At 50.6% G+C, this 15,793-nt stretch overlaps 1 protein-coding gene across 1 annotated transcript; it reads left to right on the top strand.

Moving 5' to 3' along the window:
• The first annotated feature begins 1,005 nt into the window (after positions 1 to 1,005).
• Positions 1,006 to 15,540, top strand: ARHGAP40 (Rho GTPase activating protein 40). The gene is given in 14 exon segments (XM_067013009.1): positions 1,006 to 1,035; positions 3,648 to 3,708; positions 3,711 to 3,812; positions 5,342 to 5,432; positions 6,051 to 6,116; positions 6,429 to 6,607; positions 8,403 to 8,438; positions 8,441 to 8,551; positions 8,554 to 8,574; positions 10,361 to 10,595; positions 12,500 to 12,614; positions 12,739 to 12,858; positions 14,433 to 14,544; positions 15,362 to 15,540. Coding segments are annotated over 14 exon segments (1,458 nt in total).
• Positions 15,541 to 15,793: the final 253 nt, after the last annotated feature.

Here is a 15,793-nt window from a genome sequence, read left to right as displayed (position 1 = left end):
CCCTTCTCCCTGCTTAGCTGTCAAAACGGGGACAAAGGTAATGACTTTTGTTTTGGTTTAGTCACAGCCGTTTTCCAATTGTCAGGAAAACACCCGGAGGCTGGTAATTTCCAAGCAAATCACAAAGCAACTGAAGAAGTCGTGCTGTGCACCAGCAGGGGTTTCCAAACGGACACAGGAGGTTCCCGGACTGGCAGTTTTCTCGAAAAGCATAAATCAAGCTAAACGGCCAATTTTATAATTACCTGGGAATCAATCTCCAGTTAAGCTTCTGCTTGGTAAAATTGGCCAAGAGGTTGCCCAGGGAGAACTGGTGCCCTGCCTCTTCCTTCGGGCCCTGGCAGACCTGAGATTGCTTTGCTTTACCACTTTCAAGGATGTTTCAGGATGGGAGGGTGGAGCTCAGCGTGTGGGCAGGACACTTGGGGGAAAGGCACATGCCAGGGCCTGTGGGTAAGGTGCTGGCGGGACAGGCCACGTGCAAAATGAGCATGGGGGCCCTTGTCCAAAAATTATTAAGAATTTCAAGATGGTGATAGCAGAGCACTAAACCCAGCATGGGCTCCTCCTAAGCCTGGGATCCTGTGGGACTAACCAGGTCACACACCTGTGATGCTGGTCCTAGGTACTGGATCACACCTCCAGAAGGTGGGACATCCGTGGGTGGGGTGTCAGGCTGAGAGCAAAATACAGCCTCAGAGACTCCAGGGCACAGGACCCCACGAGGCAGAGGCCAGGTAGACAGCAGGAGCAAAATTGGCTCCCTGTTCCAGGCTATAACAACTACGACAACAAACAGAGAAAAATCCAATAGAACAATTCTGCGGGGGAGGCAATTTGGCAGGAAGTGTCCAAATTTTATACAAACCCTTTGATTCAGCAATTCCACTTTCGACTCTGTTCCACTGTTACCTCTGCGCAAAGGTACAAGGTGATAAATATGAGGATGCTTTTTACTCATGATCTGGACCCAATGGAAGCAATCCAAGCATTTGACAAAAGGGCATGGATTTAAAAACGGAGCTACCTCCCCAGGTAAGGATATTTCAAGTAAAATGCACTCTGTGGGTGAACGTCTTATGATTCGACTGCTCAAGATATTATCTAAGGCCCCGCTTTTAAAATTTCTTTTTACTGCTGTGCGTGGTATCCACTTTGTTCTAAGCCCGGATCCCCGCTGGGTGACTGCCAACACCCGGAGGCTACTTATTTTTTGCCCATGTCTTCAGCAAGTTGTCTACATCTCAGAATTCCCAAGGAAAGTCCTGAGCTTTATCTTCTTGAAACAATTCCTGTGGCTGGAGGAATGCACGCAATGGTTCTTTTCTTTTTTTTGTTTGTTTGTTTGTTTGTTTTGCGGTACGCGGGCCTCTCACTGTTGTGGCCTCTCCCGTTGCGGAGCACAGGCTCTGGACGCGCAGGCCCAGCGGCCATGGCCCACGGGCCCAGCCGCTCCGCGGTATGTGGGATCTTCCCAGAGCGGGGCACGAACCCGTGTCCCCTGCATCGGCAGGCGGACTCTCAACCCCTGCGCCACCAGGGAAGCCCTCTAGTTGTGTTTTTAAAATTAATTTTGGGGTCTGGTGTGAGAGACCCAACTTCTTAGTTTTTTTCTTTTCCAAATGTTCAATTGTCCCAGTGCAGTCCCAGACTCCCAGCAAAGTGCACAAATATTTACCTTGTACATCTTGATGTGTGTACTTGTGTAACTACTACCAGATCAAGATATAGAACACTCCCATCACCCCAAGTCTCCCCCATGTCCTTTCCCAGTTAATCCCCCCTCCCCCCAGGGTAACCAGGCTTCTGACCTCTCATTAGGAAGAGTCTTTCCCAGGTCCTCATGCTGCTGAAGGAAGAGGTTCTTCATTGATCATATTTTGATGTGGCTGGATAATCTAGGTAACATTTTACTGAGGGCTTCCCTGCCCCAGGAGTTGTTCCAGTGGCATCGTTCACGTGCACTGGCTTGTTTCCTTACCTCACCCTACGAGATGGGTGCTGTCATTGTACTCCCACTTTATAGATCGAAAAAAGAGAAGTGAAGCTCAGAGGGAAGTGATGGAGCTAACTGAGCCCCCAGCAGCCCGACCCACAGCCTTCCAGATTGACCATTGCCCCCTCTTGCTTAGGAAATGTGCCCCCCACCCCCGCAAGAACCCCACTCCAATGTGAAAGCACTGTCTTTCCCTCGAATGGAATCTTCTTTTAAACCTTTTGTTTTGAAATAATCTTAGACTCACAAGAAGTTGCAAAAATAGTACAGAGTTTCCATGTATTCTTCACCTATTTTCTCCCAGTGTTAATATCTTATGTAACCATAGTTCATCAAATAAAATTTTAAAATAATGACTTTCTATTCCTAAAGCATCAGAGATAATTAATGTTCAACATTATCTTATCTTCTCATCTTGGTAATTTGATTTTCCCCACTCAGCTATGAATGATGATAATAATTAATGCTAAAGGGTACCACATATTGCTGACCTTTTACCGTGGATCAGTTATTAGACCAAGTACTTTATGTACGTGATTGAATTTCATTCTGTTTTGTTGACAGTAATTGTCTATAAATAAACTAAGAAATAGTAATAGTTATAATGACTGAGTACTCAGTATATGTCAGATGCTGTGTTTTTTGGCCACGTGGCTTGTGGGATCTTAGTTCCTCTACCAGGGATTGAACCCTGGTCCTCAGCACCGAAAGCGCAGAGTCCCAACCACCGGACTGCGAGGGAATTCCCTCAGGAACTGTGTTTTATATGCTTTATCTAATTTAATATCCCCAACAACCTTGTGAAGTAGATGCTATTATTAGCCCCATTTTACAGATGAAAAACTTGACACACAAAAGGGTACAATTACCCAAACTCACAGGTAAAGTCAGAATCCGAGCCCAGAGAGTGTGACTCCATAGCGCATACAACGAACACTAGGCTGTATTATAGCCACAACATGATTACCGACAACCACAGCATGATTCCTTTCCCTTCTTAGAGCACTCTAATGGGGCACTGGGGAATATTCTGGTTAAGTTTGCTGGTAATACTGAAGATATCTGTCCCACCCACCCACCCCCGGCGTTTTTCACCTCTGAGAGCAGGAATGCCTGCAGATCCCCACTATTGCCTCTAGATGGCGCAGTCTAACGTCATTTATTTTTCAATTAATATACTGTCGTCACGCAGAGTGAGGAAGAGGAGCATTGGAGCTGTGGGTGACACGGCCAAGCGTAGGGACAGATTGGGTGAGAGAGAGCAACAAAGGACCTGAAGAGACTCAATGAGAAGAGGCCTGTGGGGTGACCACTTTCCTCCCGCCCTGCCGTTGGAATGCAGGTAGTAAAAGCATCTTCCATTCACTGGGGCCTCTGGCACCCGAAGCACTTTACACCCCTTAGCCCATTTTACCATCACAAAAACCTCACAAGGTAGGCACAATTTTATGATGACAAACGGGGAATTAGAGGCTCAGAATGTGACCCCATCAGTCAGAGGTAGAGCTTGAACTTGAACCTGGGATGGAGTCCTGAGCCCCTGCTCTTCTCCACTTTGCGCTTCCTCTTCCTGGTTGCCTGGGCGGGTGGGGGAGCCTCAATGCACATACTGGTGCATGGCTTGAACGACTGTTTTTCCCTGTCTCCCTAGAAATTTAGGATCCCCAAGGGCAGACTTGGCCTGACTAGGGTAGGAGACTTGCCCTTACAGGATATCAGAAGGTCCCTGCCTTAGCCCTTATCAAGCTGACCGCGCTCTGTGACGTCCTGGGCTTGGACCTGAAAAAGAGCAAGGCCGGCAAACGGAAGGCGACAGGTCAGCGGTCCCAGCGCATCAAAAACCCTGAGGCTAAAGTCCCAGCTGTCTCATTGAGGGAGCTGCCCGGGGAATGTTCCACCAAAACATGTGTAGCCGCGATATTTCTTTTTTATATATATATAAAATTTTGCAAGTGAAAACAATTCCTGCTCGTTGTAGGACATTTGGGAAATAGAGGAAAAATACAAAAACGAAAAATGCAATTCAGACATGAGCTCTATTAACTTTCAGGGTATCATCTTCCTTTTTGTTTTTCATTTGTGTGTATAGCCTTTTTTCACTAAATATTCTAGAATTATGGGCACTTCCCAGTCACTGTATCATTCGGCTATTGTCACAGTAATGCTACATAATAAGAACCCCCAAAACTCATGACTTAAAACAATTATTTACTCTGTTTGGGGGTGAACTGGGGGTCAGTTGGCTGATCTAGGCTGTTGGCAGGGTCTGGGTCTGCTTCATATTTCTCTCATTCTCGTGGGACTAGCAGGCTATCTGGAGCCTGTCCTTATGGCAAGAGGGCACGAGAGGGCAGACCCTACCACACCATGCATTTTAAACCTCTGTGTGCATCACGGATTCTACTGTCCCACTGGCCAAAGCTATCACCTGACTGACCAGCAAGGAGTGGGAAAGTACTTTCTGCTTCTTTCATGAGAAGGATTGCAAATTCACGTGGCAAAGGATATGGATACAAGGAAGGGTAATGAACTTGGAACAGTATTATCATTTACCACAACTATTAAACATTCTTTGAAAACATGATTTTTAATCAGGGCACTATTTCCCTCCTTGTGGATGTGATTTATTTAACCATTTCTTATTAGTGGACATTTATTATTTCATGATTTTCTATTATGAAATGCAATCACTATGGCTGCACACACAACTTTGAATGCATCTTAGATTATTTTAGGGTACACTTATTCAGTTCTTGGTATATATTAGCCTTCAATAGTGTATGAGAGGGTTCATCTCACTGCATCACTGTCAACATTACACACTGTGATTTTTTTTTTGTTTGCTTCTTCAAAGACAAGAGGATGGGGGATAAGAAAGGCCAGGGGTAGGGGTTTTGCAGAGAAACATGTAAGTGGTCGAAGGGAGAAGGAAGGAAATTAGAGAAGACTGGGAAGGAGGAATTTGCCCAAGAAGACTGCAAGGCAGGTTGGAAAATTCATTTCTTCAGAACTCAGCCTGTCCTTGCAGACTTAGACCCTCTACCCCAGGCCATTGTCACATGTCATACCCAGCACTCCCTGGGGCTGCAGCACGTTTTCCTTTGAACATCTCTTTATCCAGCTGAGATTTTCTGCTCTGTGGTGCACCTAACATTTTCATGATCACTGAGGCCAAAGGTTCTGTTGGAGAGATGTGGAGAAGTTTGAGCTCAACCATCCTCCAGAGAGCTCAGTCCTCATGCAGGGAAAAGAGTCTGATTCTAGTTACCCACGAGATCTCACAGGTTGGAGCCCAGCTGTCATTCCAGGAAGTGAAATGCTCCTTCTACACTTTGACTTCTGCAGAAACTTGCCTTTTCAGCGTGTCCCTCAACACCTTGCTGGAAGCCGACCGTAGATCCCTCCCCAGCACCCAGGTCCCGCTGGTCCTTCAAGCCAGAAGTTATCCCCAGATTGGGCTTATTTAGCCCATGAGAGGCTGGCTCTGGAGCTATTATTGGGAGACGTCTAGCCTGGGAGATAAGAGTGTGGACTATAGAATCGGGAGACTTGGGTTCAAATTCGGTCTCTGACATTTGGTAGCTGAGAAACTTGGGATGAATTTTTTTTGAATTTTTAACATAGGAGTCTTTAATAATGTCTTAAACTTAAAAATAATTTTTCACAATCAAATAACAGAATTAACATTCAGTTGGAAGAGAGTCAAATTATTACGGTTGACCCTTGAACAGCACGGAGGTTAGTCCACATGTAACTTATAGTCACCCTTGGGATGAATTTTTAAACCTCTATGAGCCTTCCTTTCAGTATCTGCAGAGGAAGGTTAGAATAACAGCATGCTCCTTTTATTACGGATGAAATGAGATAAATGCACGTAAAGCTCTCAGAACAATCCCTGGCTCATGGCAGCGGCCAAGAAAGCTGTTCTTCTCATTTTGAGGGAAAGCTCCTCCAAACTCTCTCTTCTTTCTGGTTTTCATGGGAGGCAAACACACATGCTTGAATCCTGCTTTCCAATGGTTGCTGGTTTAAACATTGGTTTCTTTCTCCCGTAGCTGCTGTCCTGTTTGGAAGAGAGGGGGCTGGACACATCGGGCATTCTCAGGGCGCCAGGGTCAAAGTTATGGTTTGGCTTCCCTACTTCGTTGAGGCTGCGTCTCCCAGCACCCTCCTCCGTGCGTTAAGCCAGGAGAGAATCCATTTCATGGTTTATCAGTGTTCTGTCTCTGGTATCTGTTTGGGTCACGGAATTCCAGGAGGGTTTGGAAGGGCGAAGGTGGCAGGATACAGCAGAGGGGCTGAGAGTGCGGGCGCTGGAGTCTGACCACTCACCTTTATTGAGCAAAACCCTGTGCTGAGTGACTTACACACATTAGGCCATTTAATCCTCTCATCACCACTTTGCAGATGAGGAAACTGAGGCCCAGAGGAGGGGCAGGGTGACTTACTGGAGCCTTGAGCCAACTTCTCATCAGCGCCTCTCCTTCCTGCGGGGGCTGGAACACAAGCTGAATCACAACGACGCATCTGATTTGCTCCAAAGGCCCACCCGGGCACGGCCGGCGTCTCTGCTCACCGCGGAGCACCTCCAGGCCTTCCCCGGGGTGCCCAGCGAGCATGCCCGGCCCTTTGTGCCTGGGGGGAAGTGTCTGATGGCACTGGCCTTGGCGGGAGAGGGGAAGTGCTGGGAAGACGGGACTGTCCCTGTGACCTCGAGCTGTGAGCGCGTGCACAGTTGACTATGTGTGTGCATGCTAAGTACACGTGCATGTGTGCACGTGTGTGCGTGTGTATGGTGTGGATGTGTGTCCATGCATGTGCTGTGTGTGTGTGGAGTGTGACAGGGGAGGAGAGGAGGGTAAGGGTTTGCCCACCAGTCCCTATCAGTCCCCACTGGGCCGGTTTTCTTCCTTTCACGATATCCAAGGGGTTGAGCCTATTGGGTTTGTTTAGTTGTGTATCTGTGGGCACATCCGTCCGGCTGTGTGCCCGTCTGCAGACCGGCATGCATCACATGGATCTCTCTCTGTTTACATCCCACATGCATAAGTTCCTGCCCGGACTTCCTCCCAATCCATAGAGAGTAAACACAGTCACTTCTGGTTTTCGCAGAAGAAGAGAGCTTTTGACCTTGAGGGAAACCCAAAGATACACTCTCTTTCTCTCTCTCTGTGATTCTCCAAAAAGCTTCAGAGCTCAGGCAGTCTGATCTCCACTCCCCAGCAGAGGGAAGGGACCCTGTGAAATCCTCTCCAACATTTGCTTCTCATATAGATGGAATCAGAGCCAATCACTGGACAGCTTCAAACCCTCTGAAACCCACTGGGAATAAACTCTGACTCGGTACCCATCTCATGCCCCTCTCTGTCGCCACCACCCGGCCAGGCTCGCCTGCTTCGACGTGCCCATTTCTCTTCTTCCGAGTGCCTGCACTTGCTGCTTTTTCTGCCTGGAAATTCACCCCTTTATTAGGCCGACTGCGTCTTGGCATTCACACGTCAGCTCAATGTCAGGGCTGGAAAGAGACCCTCCTGTCCTGGCAAGCCTGCCCGCCCAGACACCACTTGTTATAATACTCTGCTTATTTTCTTCTTAGTACAAATCAGTGTCTGAAGCTACTTAGTTATTTCTTTGCTTGATATTGTCTGTCTTCTCCCCCTGAAGCATACACTCCTCAAACCTGCCTCTTCGTTTCCTTCACCACAATGTCCTGGGTCCTCGGACTGGAGCCTGGCACCTAAAAGATGCTTAACGATATTTGCCGAGTGAGTGAATGAATGAAGGAAGGCCACACAGGATCTGAGGGACGAAACCCTAGGCACTCAACCTCTGTGTCCCCCGCACAGCTGTTTCCCGGGCTCCAGCTGGCTCACTGCTGATGGGTGTGGTCTGGCTCTGGTGAACTGTTCCTCTGAATTCTACAACTCCACCTCCTCTGCTCCCCAGAGATCCTGACCTCAGGCGTGGGACAGCTTTTCCTTTCCAACCCTCAAAACACAAAGGTTTTCATTAAACCTTGTCTCCAGGAGCTATTCACTTCCTAGAGGTGATGGCTGGTTCCTTGCCTTTCTGACCCTGGGCCTGCACATCTGGGCATGTGTGTGTGTGTGTGTGTGCACATGTCTGTGAGTGCATGTGAATGTGTGTGTGCATGCACTCATGTGTGTTACTTTTTATTCACACACTGCAGAGAGGGAACCTCGAGACCAGCACTGGCCGGGCCTCTGTCTGAGCTACACTAGACCGGGAAACAGTTCCAGGCCTTGGGAAGAAAGGTTTCCTGGCCATTCCTGTTCTATCCAGCTCTAGAATCTCCCCTCCTCGAGAAGGGGCCTCCAACCCCAGGGAGGGGTGGTTCCTGAACCTCCCATGGGGACGGGAGACCAAGCCCCCCCTCTTCCCGCAGACATCCCAGACCTGACCCGGTGCCTGCGGGCCCTTCACTGCTCATCCTGACCCTCCCAGAACCCAGCAGAAACATCCTGAAGGAAAAGTTACCACGAGCTGCCTTCACTCTACCACGTCGGCCTACACCCGCCTTCAAATGTGCTCATTCATCCATTCCACAACCCTGCCAGGTGCTGGGGTGCAATGGTCACCAACCATGATGGCCAAGACATTTTTAAAAAATAAATTGATTTATTTTGGGCTGCGTTGGGTCTTCGTTGCTGCACGTGGGCTTTCTCTAGTTGCGGCGAGCGGGGGCTACTCTTCGTTGCCGTGCGCGGGTTTCTCACTGCAGTGGCTTCTCTTGTTGCAGAGCACGGGCTCTAGGCGCTCGGGTTTCAGTAGTTGTGGCTCGTGGGCTCTAGAGCGCAGGCTCAGTAGTTGTGGCGCACGGGCTTAGTTGCTCCGGGGCATGTGGGACCTTCCCGGACCCGTGTCCCCTGCACTGGCAGGCAGATTCTTAACCACTGCGCCACCAGGGAAGTCCCCCCAAGTCTTTCCTGAGACTTTTTCCCTAAAGAAAGCAGATGGGTCTTGGAAGGAAACGGTGCTTCGCGGAGTGGGCACTGCAAACATTAGTGTTACGTGGTGTTAACAGGTGTCACTGGGAAGAGGGGCTCTGTATCCAAATAAGATGGGTAAACATTGAGTTAATGAAACAAAGTTAAGGATCATTCTTTCCTAGAAGACTTCTCAGAGCCTTTGATATGCTAAGGCTTCCTGAGTCTCCAAGTGGGACTAGAGAATATAGCATTTTCCAAACTTGGTTGTTCACGGACCTCTTTTGTTATGGAAGACATAGCATGGCACTGGTATGCTCTGGGCCGCCCGTTTGGGAAACACTCTTAGGGAGCTCCCACTGTGTGTTATGAGAGTGGGGGCTCGGCACTGGGGGCTGGGGCTGGATGTAGGCTTCACTTAACTCCCAGCACTCGCCTGGCTATCCTGCGGTGGAACTCAAGATGCACCTCTAGGGTGAGGCTGTGAGGAGACACCGGGTCTACTGGAATCCTTGTTTAGTGTAAACATAGGAGCCCCCGAGAGGTCTCTGTAACCAGGTAGTGCTGGGCTCAAGGGACCTCCTCTCCTTATGCCTTAGCTTTGTTTACAGAGACAGCCTCTTAGAATTGCTGTTCCCTTTTCAGTAAACTGAGGATAATAATAGCATCTTGTGTGATTGGGGAATTACAAGAGCTAACACACGAGGAATCATAGAGTAGAAGATGTAATACTTTTCAGTATTTGCCCTTCCTTCTTTCCATCCTTTCTGCCTTCCACCATCCATCATCCATCCATCTTTCCATCCTTCCATTCCTTCCTCCTTCCCTTCAGCCTTACTGGCTATGTGGCCTTGGGCACATTCTCCAAACCACAGTTTCCTTCTCTGCAAAATGGGTACAATAATAGGATCCACTTTATAGAGTTGTGAGGATTAAGTGAGAAGATAAAAGTATGTCAGGTGCTAACAAGGGGGCCATGAGTGCAAAGAATACTTAATACATTGTAGCTGTTTTCATCTTCCCCCCTTTCTTCCCATTGTCTCTGCTTCCCTATTCTTTCCTTTGCATCCTGGGCAGATCCAGACTTCAGAAGAAGGAGCTGACGTGAGGCTCTCCAGGAAAAGACCCACTTCCTGGAGTTGTGGTCCTTTCCTGCCTGGAAGCTGTGATCTGACCCAGATGTCTCAGTAACATCTGGAGGTGCAGGGAAGTGGGAAGGTTTGGGCCACTTTTTGAGGACCAGGAAACTGAGACACGGGTTGTGGGATGCGCTGATGGCAAAGCTGAAACCAAAACCCCTATTCCAGTCCCTGGCTCTTTCCGGGTGTCCCCAGGTGGTGCAGCATGATGTTCTGGGAAAGGTAGGGAGTACCAGGGATGTGCTGAGATTTGAGGGTGCTTCTGTTTCCCCCTCCAGGTACTCCTGGAATTCTTCCCAGTGGCCCGGGAGCCGAGCAACAGATGATGCTGTGGAGCGTTTCCACGGAGATGGCCCCTCATCTCTTCCAGCACCGAGAGGGCCCCCCCAAACTCCCCAGGGGCAGAGAGAAGCAGCTGGCCGAGGGGACAGCTGAGGTGGTGCGGATGATAGCGCAATCCCAGGACCTGCTCTGGACGGTGAGTGCTGTGGTCAACCACGAATGGAGGGGATGGTTCATCCACCCAGGTAGCAGGGACAGGCCCCGTCTTCCTCCAGGTACAGCTGTCCTGATGCCCCTGCCCTCCAGGATTGGGGGTCCTGTCCTTTCAAATCCCCAGTTGCGTCTCTTGTGGGACCTTTGCTGGATCCTACGTGTAGGCCAGAGTCTTCTTCCTCCCCCTGCCTTCGCATCCAAGAGGGGTCTACACTTTCTGTCTCCACTGCCACACCTCAGTCAGTCCACCGCCATCTGAGTACCCCAGCTTATGGGTGTTCTCTGAGCCCCCGCAAAGATTCCTTCCCATCAAAGCGTGAAGGATGCTGAGAAAGCCCCACCCCTGAGGCTCAGGAACACAGGTGCTGCCGAAGACAGAGGCTGGAGTCAGATGACCAGGACACACCCGTCCCACCAATGAGCCTCGCCCTGAGTGACAATCCAGAGCAAGAGGGAGGGGCGAGAGTAGGGAGAGAGACCCCTCCGTGGTCTCTCTGTGGTCACATGCCAAGGCCCGTGGATTTTGAGGGTGGGTCGGGGGGACAGAGAAGACCCAGCCGGCACTCCCATGAGTGCAGGGTAGCACCACCACCACGGCTTGTCAGGCCGCTTTACTTAGACCTGCAGCCTCCTCCATCCATCTCTCCATTCGTCCTTTCATCTAGCCACCCATCCATACACCTCCATCCAGCAGTCCACCCACCCACCCATCCATCCACCCCTCCACGCATTCATCCGTCCATCCATCCACTCACCTTTCCCCCCTCCCTTTCTCTCTCTCACCTTCCCTCTCTCCCTTCCTTCCTCCTATCCTTCCCTTCATCTATAAAGTCATAAGATAGTTGGTTTTTTTTAATCCCAGAAACCCACAAGTGAAGCTTTCTGACTGTTTCCAGTTTCTCCCCGCCTCCAAACTCAGGTGATCATTTCTGTTCTAAATGCACCAAATGCCAGCTCATTCTCCAAACTCATCCTGCACTGCGTGCCTCTGCGATTTTGTTCAGGTAGTTCACTTTGCCTGGAATTCCCTTCCGTTTTAGAAAGAGCAGAAAGCTGGTACTCACTACTCATCCTTCAAGACCCAGTTCAAGAGTCAGCTCTTCTGCTGAGAACTCCCACCCTTCCCCAACACAGGTACCCTCCTACACGCCCAGAGTCCCTTTCTTCTCTGTGCTCTTTCAGCTCTCTGGGCTAATGGGACTACTAAAACACTTTTTATTGTACGCAGTTTTCTAAATTCAAGAAATACCTTAAGGGTTTCTTGTAAAACTTTCAGGCAACACAGATGTAGATAAAGTAAAATAGAAAACTCCTCCTCCTCTCCCTCTCATAGGTGTCTCCTTGTTTGGGTGTCACACAGCCAGTAAACAGAGGAGCCCAGAATGGAACCCAGTCCTGTCAGAGTCCAGGGCACATGTCCTTTATTATCAGGGTCCGTGGAGGCTGGATTCTCCTGACTGTCTGCTGGGCTCTGATTGGACGGAGGGGTATGGGTTGATCCGGGGGTCTTTGGGGATCCGCCAGTGAGGTCTGGCTGGGGTTCTCAAAGCCTTAGCCCACTGCAGGTGTGTTCTTGGGGACACCCCTGCCTGGGTAAAAGAATGAGCAGCTGTCCCACAGCAGGTGCAGTACCCTCCAGCCTCCGTCTTGGCAGATCCCTGTCAGGAAGTCCAAGGGTGGGCTCTGCTCTCGGAGACCCCTACTCCATGGCCCCCTTTAGGGACTAAATGGCCCCCCTCCTCCCATCAGACTAGTGCTTCAGCCCCAAGTTCAACAAATAGGTATTGCCAAGCTCTGTTTGGGACGCTGGGACGGGGAAGAGGCCCCAGTGACCCTGGCGGCTCTGCTTCTCACCCCAGCAGCCCGACGCCCCTGCTAACACTTGATTCTTTCTGGCCAGGTTGCCTTTCTTGGTGGCCCAGGTGTGAAAACAACGACAGCATTCGCCGGTGCGCCCAGCTCTGCGATGGGGGTCTCAAAACCTGGCTGCGAAAGATGCACGCAGACAAGAACAAGGCGACGGACGGCCCCGAGTTGGTAAGTGAGCCCCGCACCACGGCCCCGCCCCCACAGGTGGAAGAAGAAAGGGGCAAGGGGTGGCGGGAGGGCACCTTGTGACCGTGCCTTCGCATCCTCTGCATCAGCCGGGACTCACTACTAGGCTGCCAGGAACGGCGCTGTCGACTGTGGCCACCAGGGGGCGTCCCGGGCCCGTCGCAGCGAGAGAGGAGGCGGGGCCTCAGAAACGGGGGAGGTGACGCGGCTGAGCAAGGAGGAAACGGTGGGGCGGCGCGGGGTCTTCTGGAAGCAATCACCCCTGCCTCATTTTTAGGCAGCACTTGTGTGCTTTGCCCCACTTTAGGAGAGTGGGGTTTGCTTTGTGGGGTGTCGAGTGATTGGGGTGGGGAGGGGGGCAGTAGAAGAGAAGGGACTTCTAAGAATACTGAGTGTTTCCAGGCGTCCAGAACGGGGAAGTTGGCAGTGTCGCCTTGTGCATCATGTGTATTTATGTAAACCTAGATGCATGCGTCTGGAGGTGCCCTGCACGCACTCCTGTTGTGTGTGAGGGTGAACGCATGAGCACACATGTTTCTATAGCCTGTGTTTATGTATGCGCGCTTTGGGGGACATTGTGTATGTGGACGTATGATCCGTGCACAAGCAGCTGGTGTGGGTGTGTTGTGTGTGTGCATCCTGTATTCTGAGTGCGGGCCACCTCCCCTTACCCCTTACAGGAGCCTCTCCCCTGCAGGGAGCAGGGTGCTGGTGCAGGGAGAGGTCAGCCCCTCGGAGCTGAAGGCCATTGAGGGGAGCTGCGCCTGCTGTTGACCTTTCCCTTTCTGGGGTGGTCAGAGCTGCGTTCTCCAGCCGTCTCAGAGAACTTCTTGGCTCCAAATCATAATGGTGATAGCCATGATTCATTCATTTATTCATTCATTCATTTCACAGGTATTTAATGAATGCCTACTCTAGACCAGGTATCATGTGGAATGCTAGAATCACAAGGAAAAGAACAGACAGGGACCCTGGACCTACAAGTCCAGAGCCCTGTGGAAGACATAGACATGAATCAAATAGCCACAAAGTAAATGTCAAGTTACAAGCTGTATTAGATTGTATAAGAAATACAGGGAACAATGTGAATGTAAAACAAGGCACCTGGTATAGTGTGGGAAATGAGGTAAGGCATCTAGGCACCAAAAACTGCACGTGCAAAGGTCCTGAGTCAGTGTGGCCAAAGAGCTGGAAGAGGATCCATGGGGATGATCTGCAGCTGTCACTCCAGGATGTAAGAAGCAGCTTGAACTCTCAGGAGCCTACTTGATGGAATTGGCACAAAGGACTCTTGGACTATTTGTCCTTAGCAAGTGTCTAGTCCAGTTCCTCCTTGTACAGATGGGAAAACTGAGGCTCAGAGAGGGAAAGGGCCTTGCCCAGAGCTGCACAGCAAATTGGGGACAGACTTTGGAATTGAGCTCAGGATATCCATAATTATCATATGATAATTATATTATACTTATATACTAATTATAATTAACATACATACTAATACAACATTCATAATCCATCTTGACTCAGAATTTGCCCCTCACTGCAGGCTCTTGTCCTCATCTGTCACTCCTCATCCCACCACTCCCATAGCTTCCATTCTGATACCCAGCAGGAAGGGGCCTTGTGGCAGGGGACCCATGGCTGGCCCTAACCCCTAGTGCCGTCAGCTGCCTTTTCCCTGCCTCTGGGTGCTGGGCTCCTTCCTGGGCTCTGGCTCTCTCAGGAGGGTCCACATGTCTTATCTCCCACCTGTGACCAAAACTCAGTGAGGCCGCCCCTTCCAGTCCTGAGCTCCATACGCAGTGGTTGGTCTTGCTGCCTCTAGAAGAGCCAGTGGCTTGCTTCTCTCTGTCTTACAGCAACAGGTCCACGAAGTCAGCCGGCATGCTCCTCCACGAAGTCAGAGGGAATATCAGTAAGTTTCCAGTGGGGAATGAGTCTGAGCCCAGGTCACTGGGAGCTCTTTGACCTTGAGGGCTCACTGGAGCCCTCTGGGGGAGGCCAGAGTCCACCCTGGGATGAATCTCCCCCTCAGGCCCCCGTCTCCCGTGAAACCAAGTGGAACCCTGCTGTGAGGTCAAGGGTCAGCTTGTGCACTCCTTAGGATTCCGTCCTGGAGTTTGGAGTTTTGCCTGGAGCTGGCATCAGACACGGAGTGGGCAGAATGTTTTGTCTAGTGTGACAGTTGTCAGTACCTCCAGTGAAATTGATGCTTCTGGGCCAGCCTAGCTGAAGTGGACCTCCTCCCGGGCCAGTGACCATGGATTCCTTAAGGAATTCTGTAAACATGTGTCCAGCTCTGAGAGTCCCCAGCTTTGTGGGGACCGAGGATGGGCAGCTGTCCTCAGCTGCATTCTCTGGAGAAGTGATTCTCAACCTTGAGTGGTGCATCAGAATCACCCGGAGGGCTATTAAGACACAGGTGGCTGGGCCCTGAGAATCTGCATTTCTAACAAGTTTCCAGGTCCTGCTAATGCAAGGACCACACTTTGAGAGCCACCAGCTAAGGAGCAGAGGCTAAGACAAGGCTTTGGGTGTAGTGATGCTTTGAGGGAGGGTCGTCAGGCAAAGCCTTGCAAGGGAGGGAAGGAAGGAGGAGAAGGGGTGATGTCCAGCCATGGCCACAAGGGGGCTCTGGAGCGCAAATTGCATCAGAGCAGTTCCCTTTGGCTGCGGGGAGGGAGGCTGGTCTTTCCTACTACCTCAACCTCCTTCACCCCTGCTTCCCACAGGTGAGCATCGCCTGGACCCAGATGCCCACCTTTTAGATCTGTACCGCACCAACCCCATGGCGAGTGGGGGTCATCAAACAGAACCCCACCTAAGCCCCTGGGCTCTAAGGAGCAGCCTGGATGCCACATCCCTGCCCCTACGGGCTGGGTATACTCAGTGTGGGAGCACAGCTACTTAAGGAGAAGGTCTAGATTGTCCTCCAAGGTGACCTTCTCCTCTGAAATGCCTCTCAGAACCCACAAAGGACCCCGTAGAACCACACACATTGAGCCCTCACTCCACGCTTGCTGTATGCCAACACCTCTTGGGGACTTAGACCTGCATGGATTTTTGTCTGTGACTCCCAGCCCCGAGGAGAATAAAAAATATAGCATCCCTATCAAGGGGAAGGTTTTTCTTTCTTTCCAGGAAAAAAATTGCTTTGAGAGTCG

Source organism: Kogia breviceps, chromosome 14 (genome assembly GCF_026419965.1).
Source record: "Kogia breviceps isolate mKogBre1 chromosome 14, mKogBre1 haplotype 1, whole genome shotgun sequence".
In the NCBI taxonomy this organism is placed as follows: domain Eukaryota; kingdom Metazoa; phylum Chordata; class Mammalia; order Artiodactyla; family Physeteridae; genus Kogia; species Kogia breviceps.
This window is presented reverse-complemented; position numbering and strand designations above follow the sequence as displayed.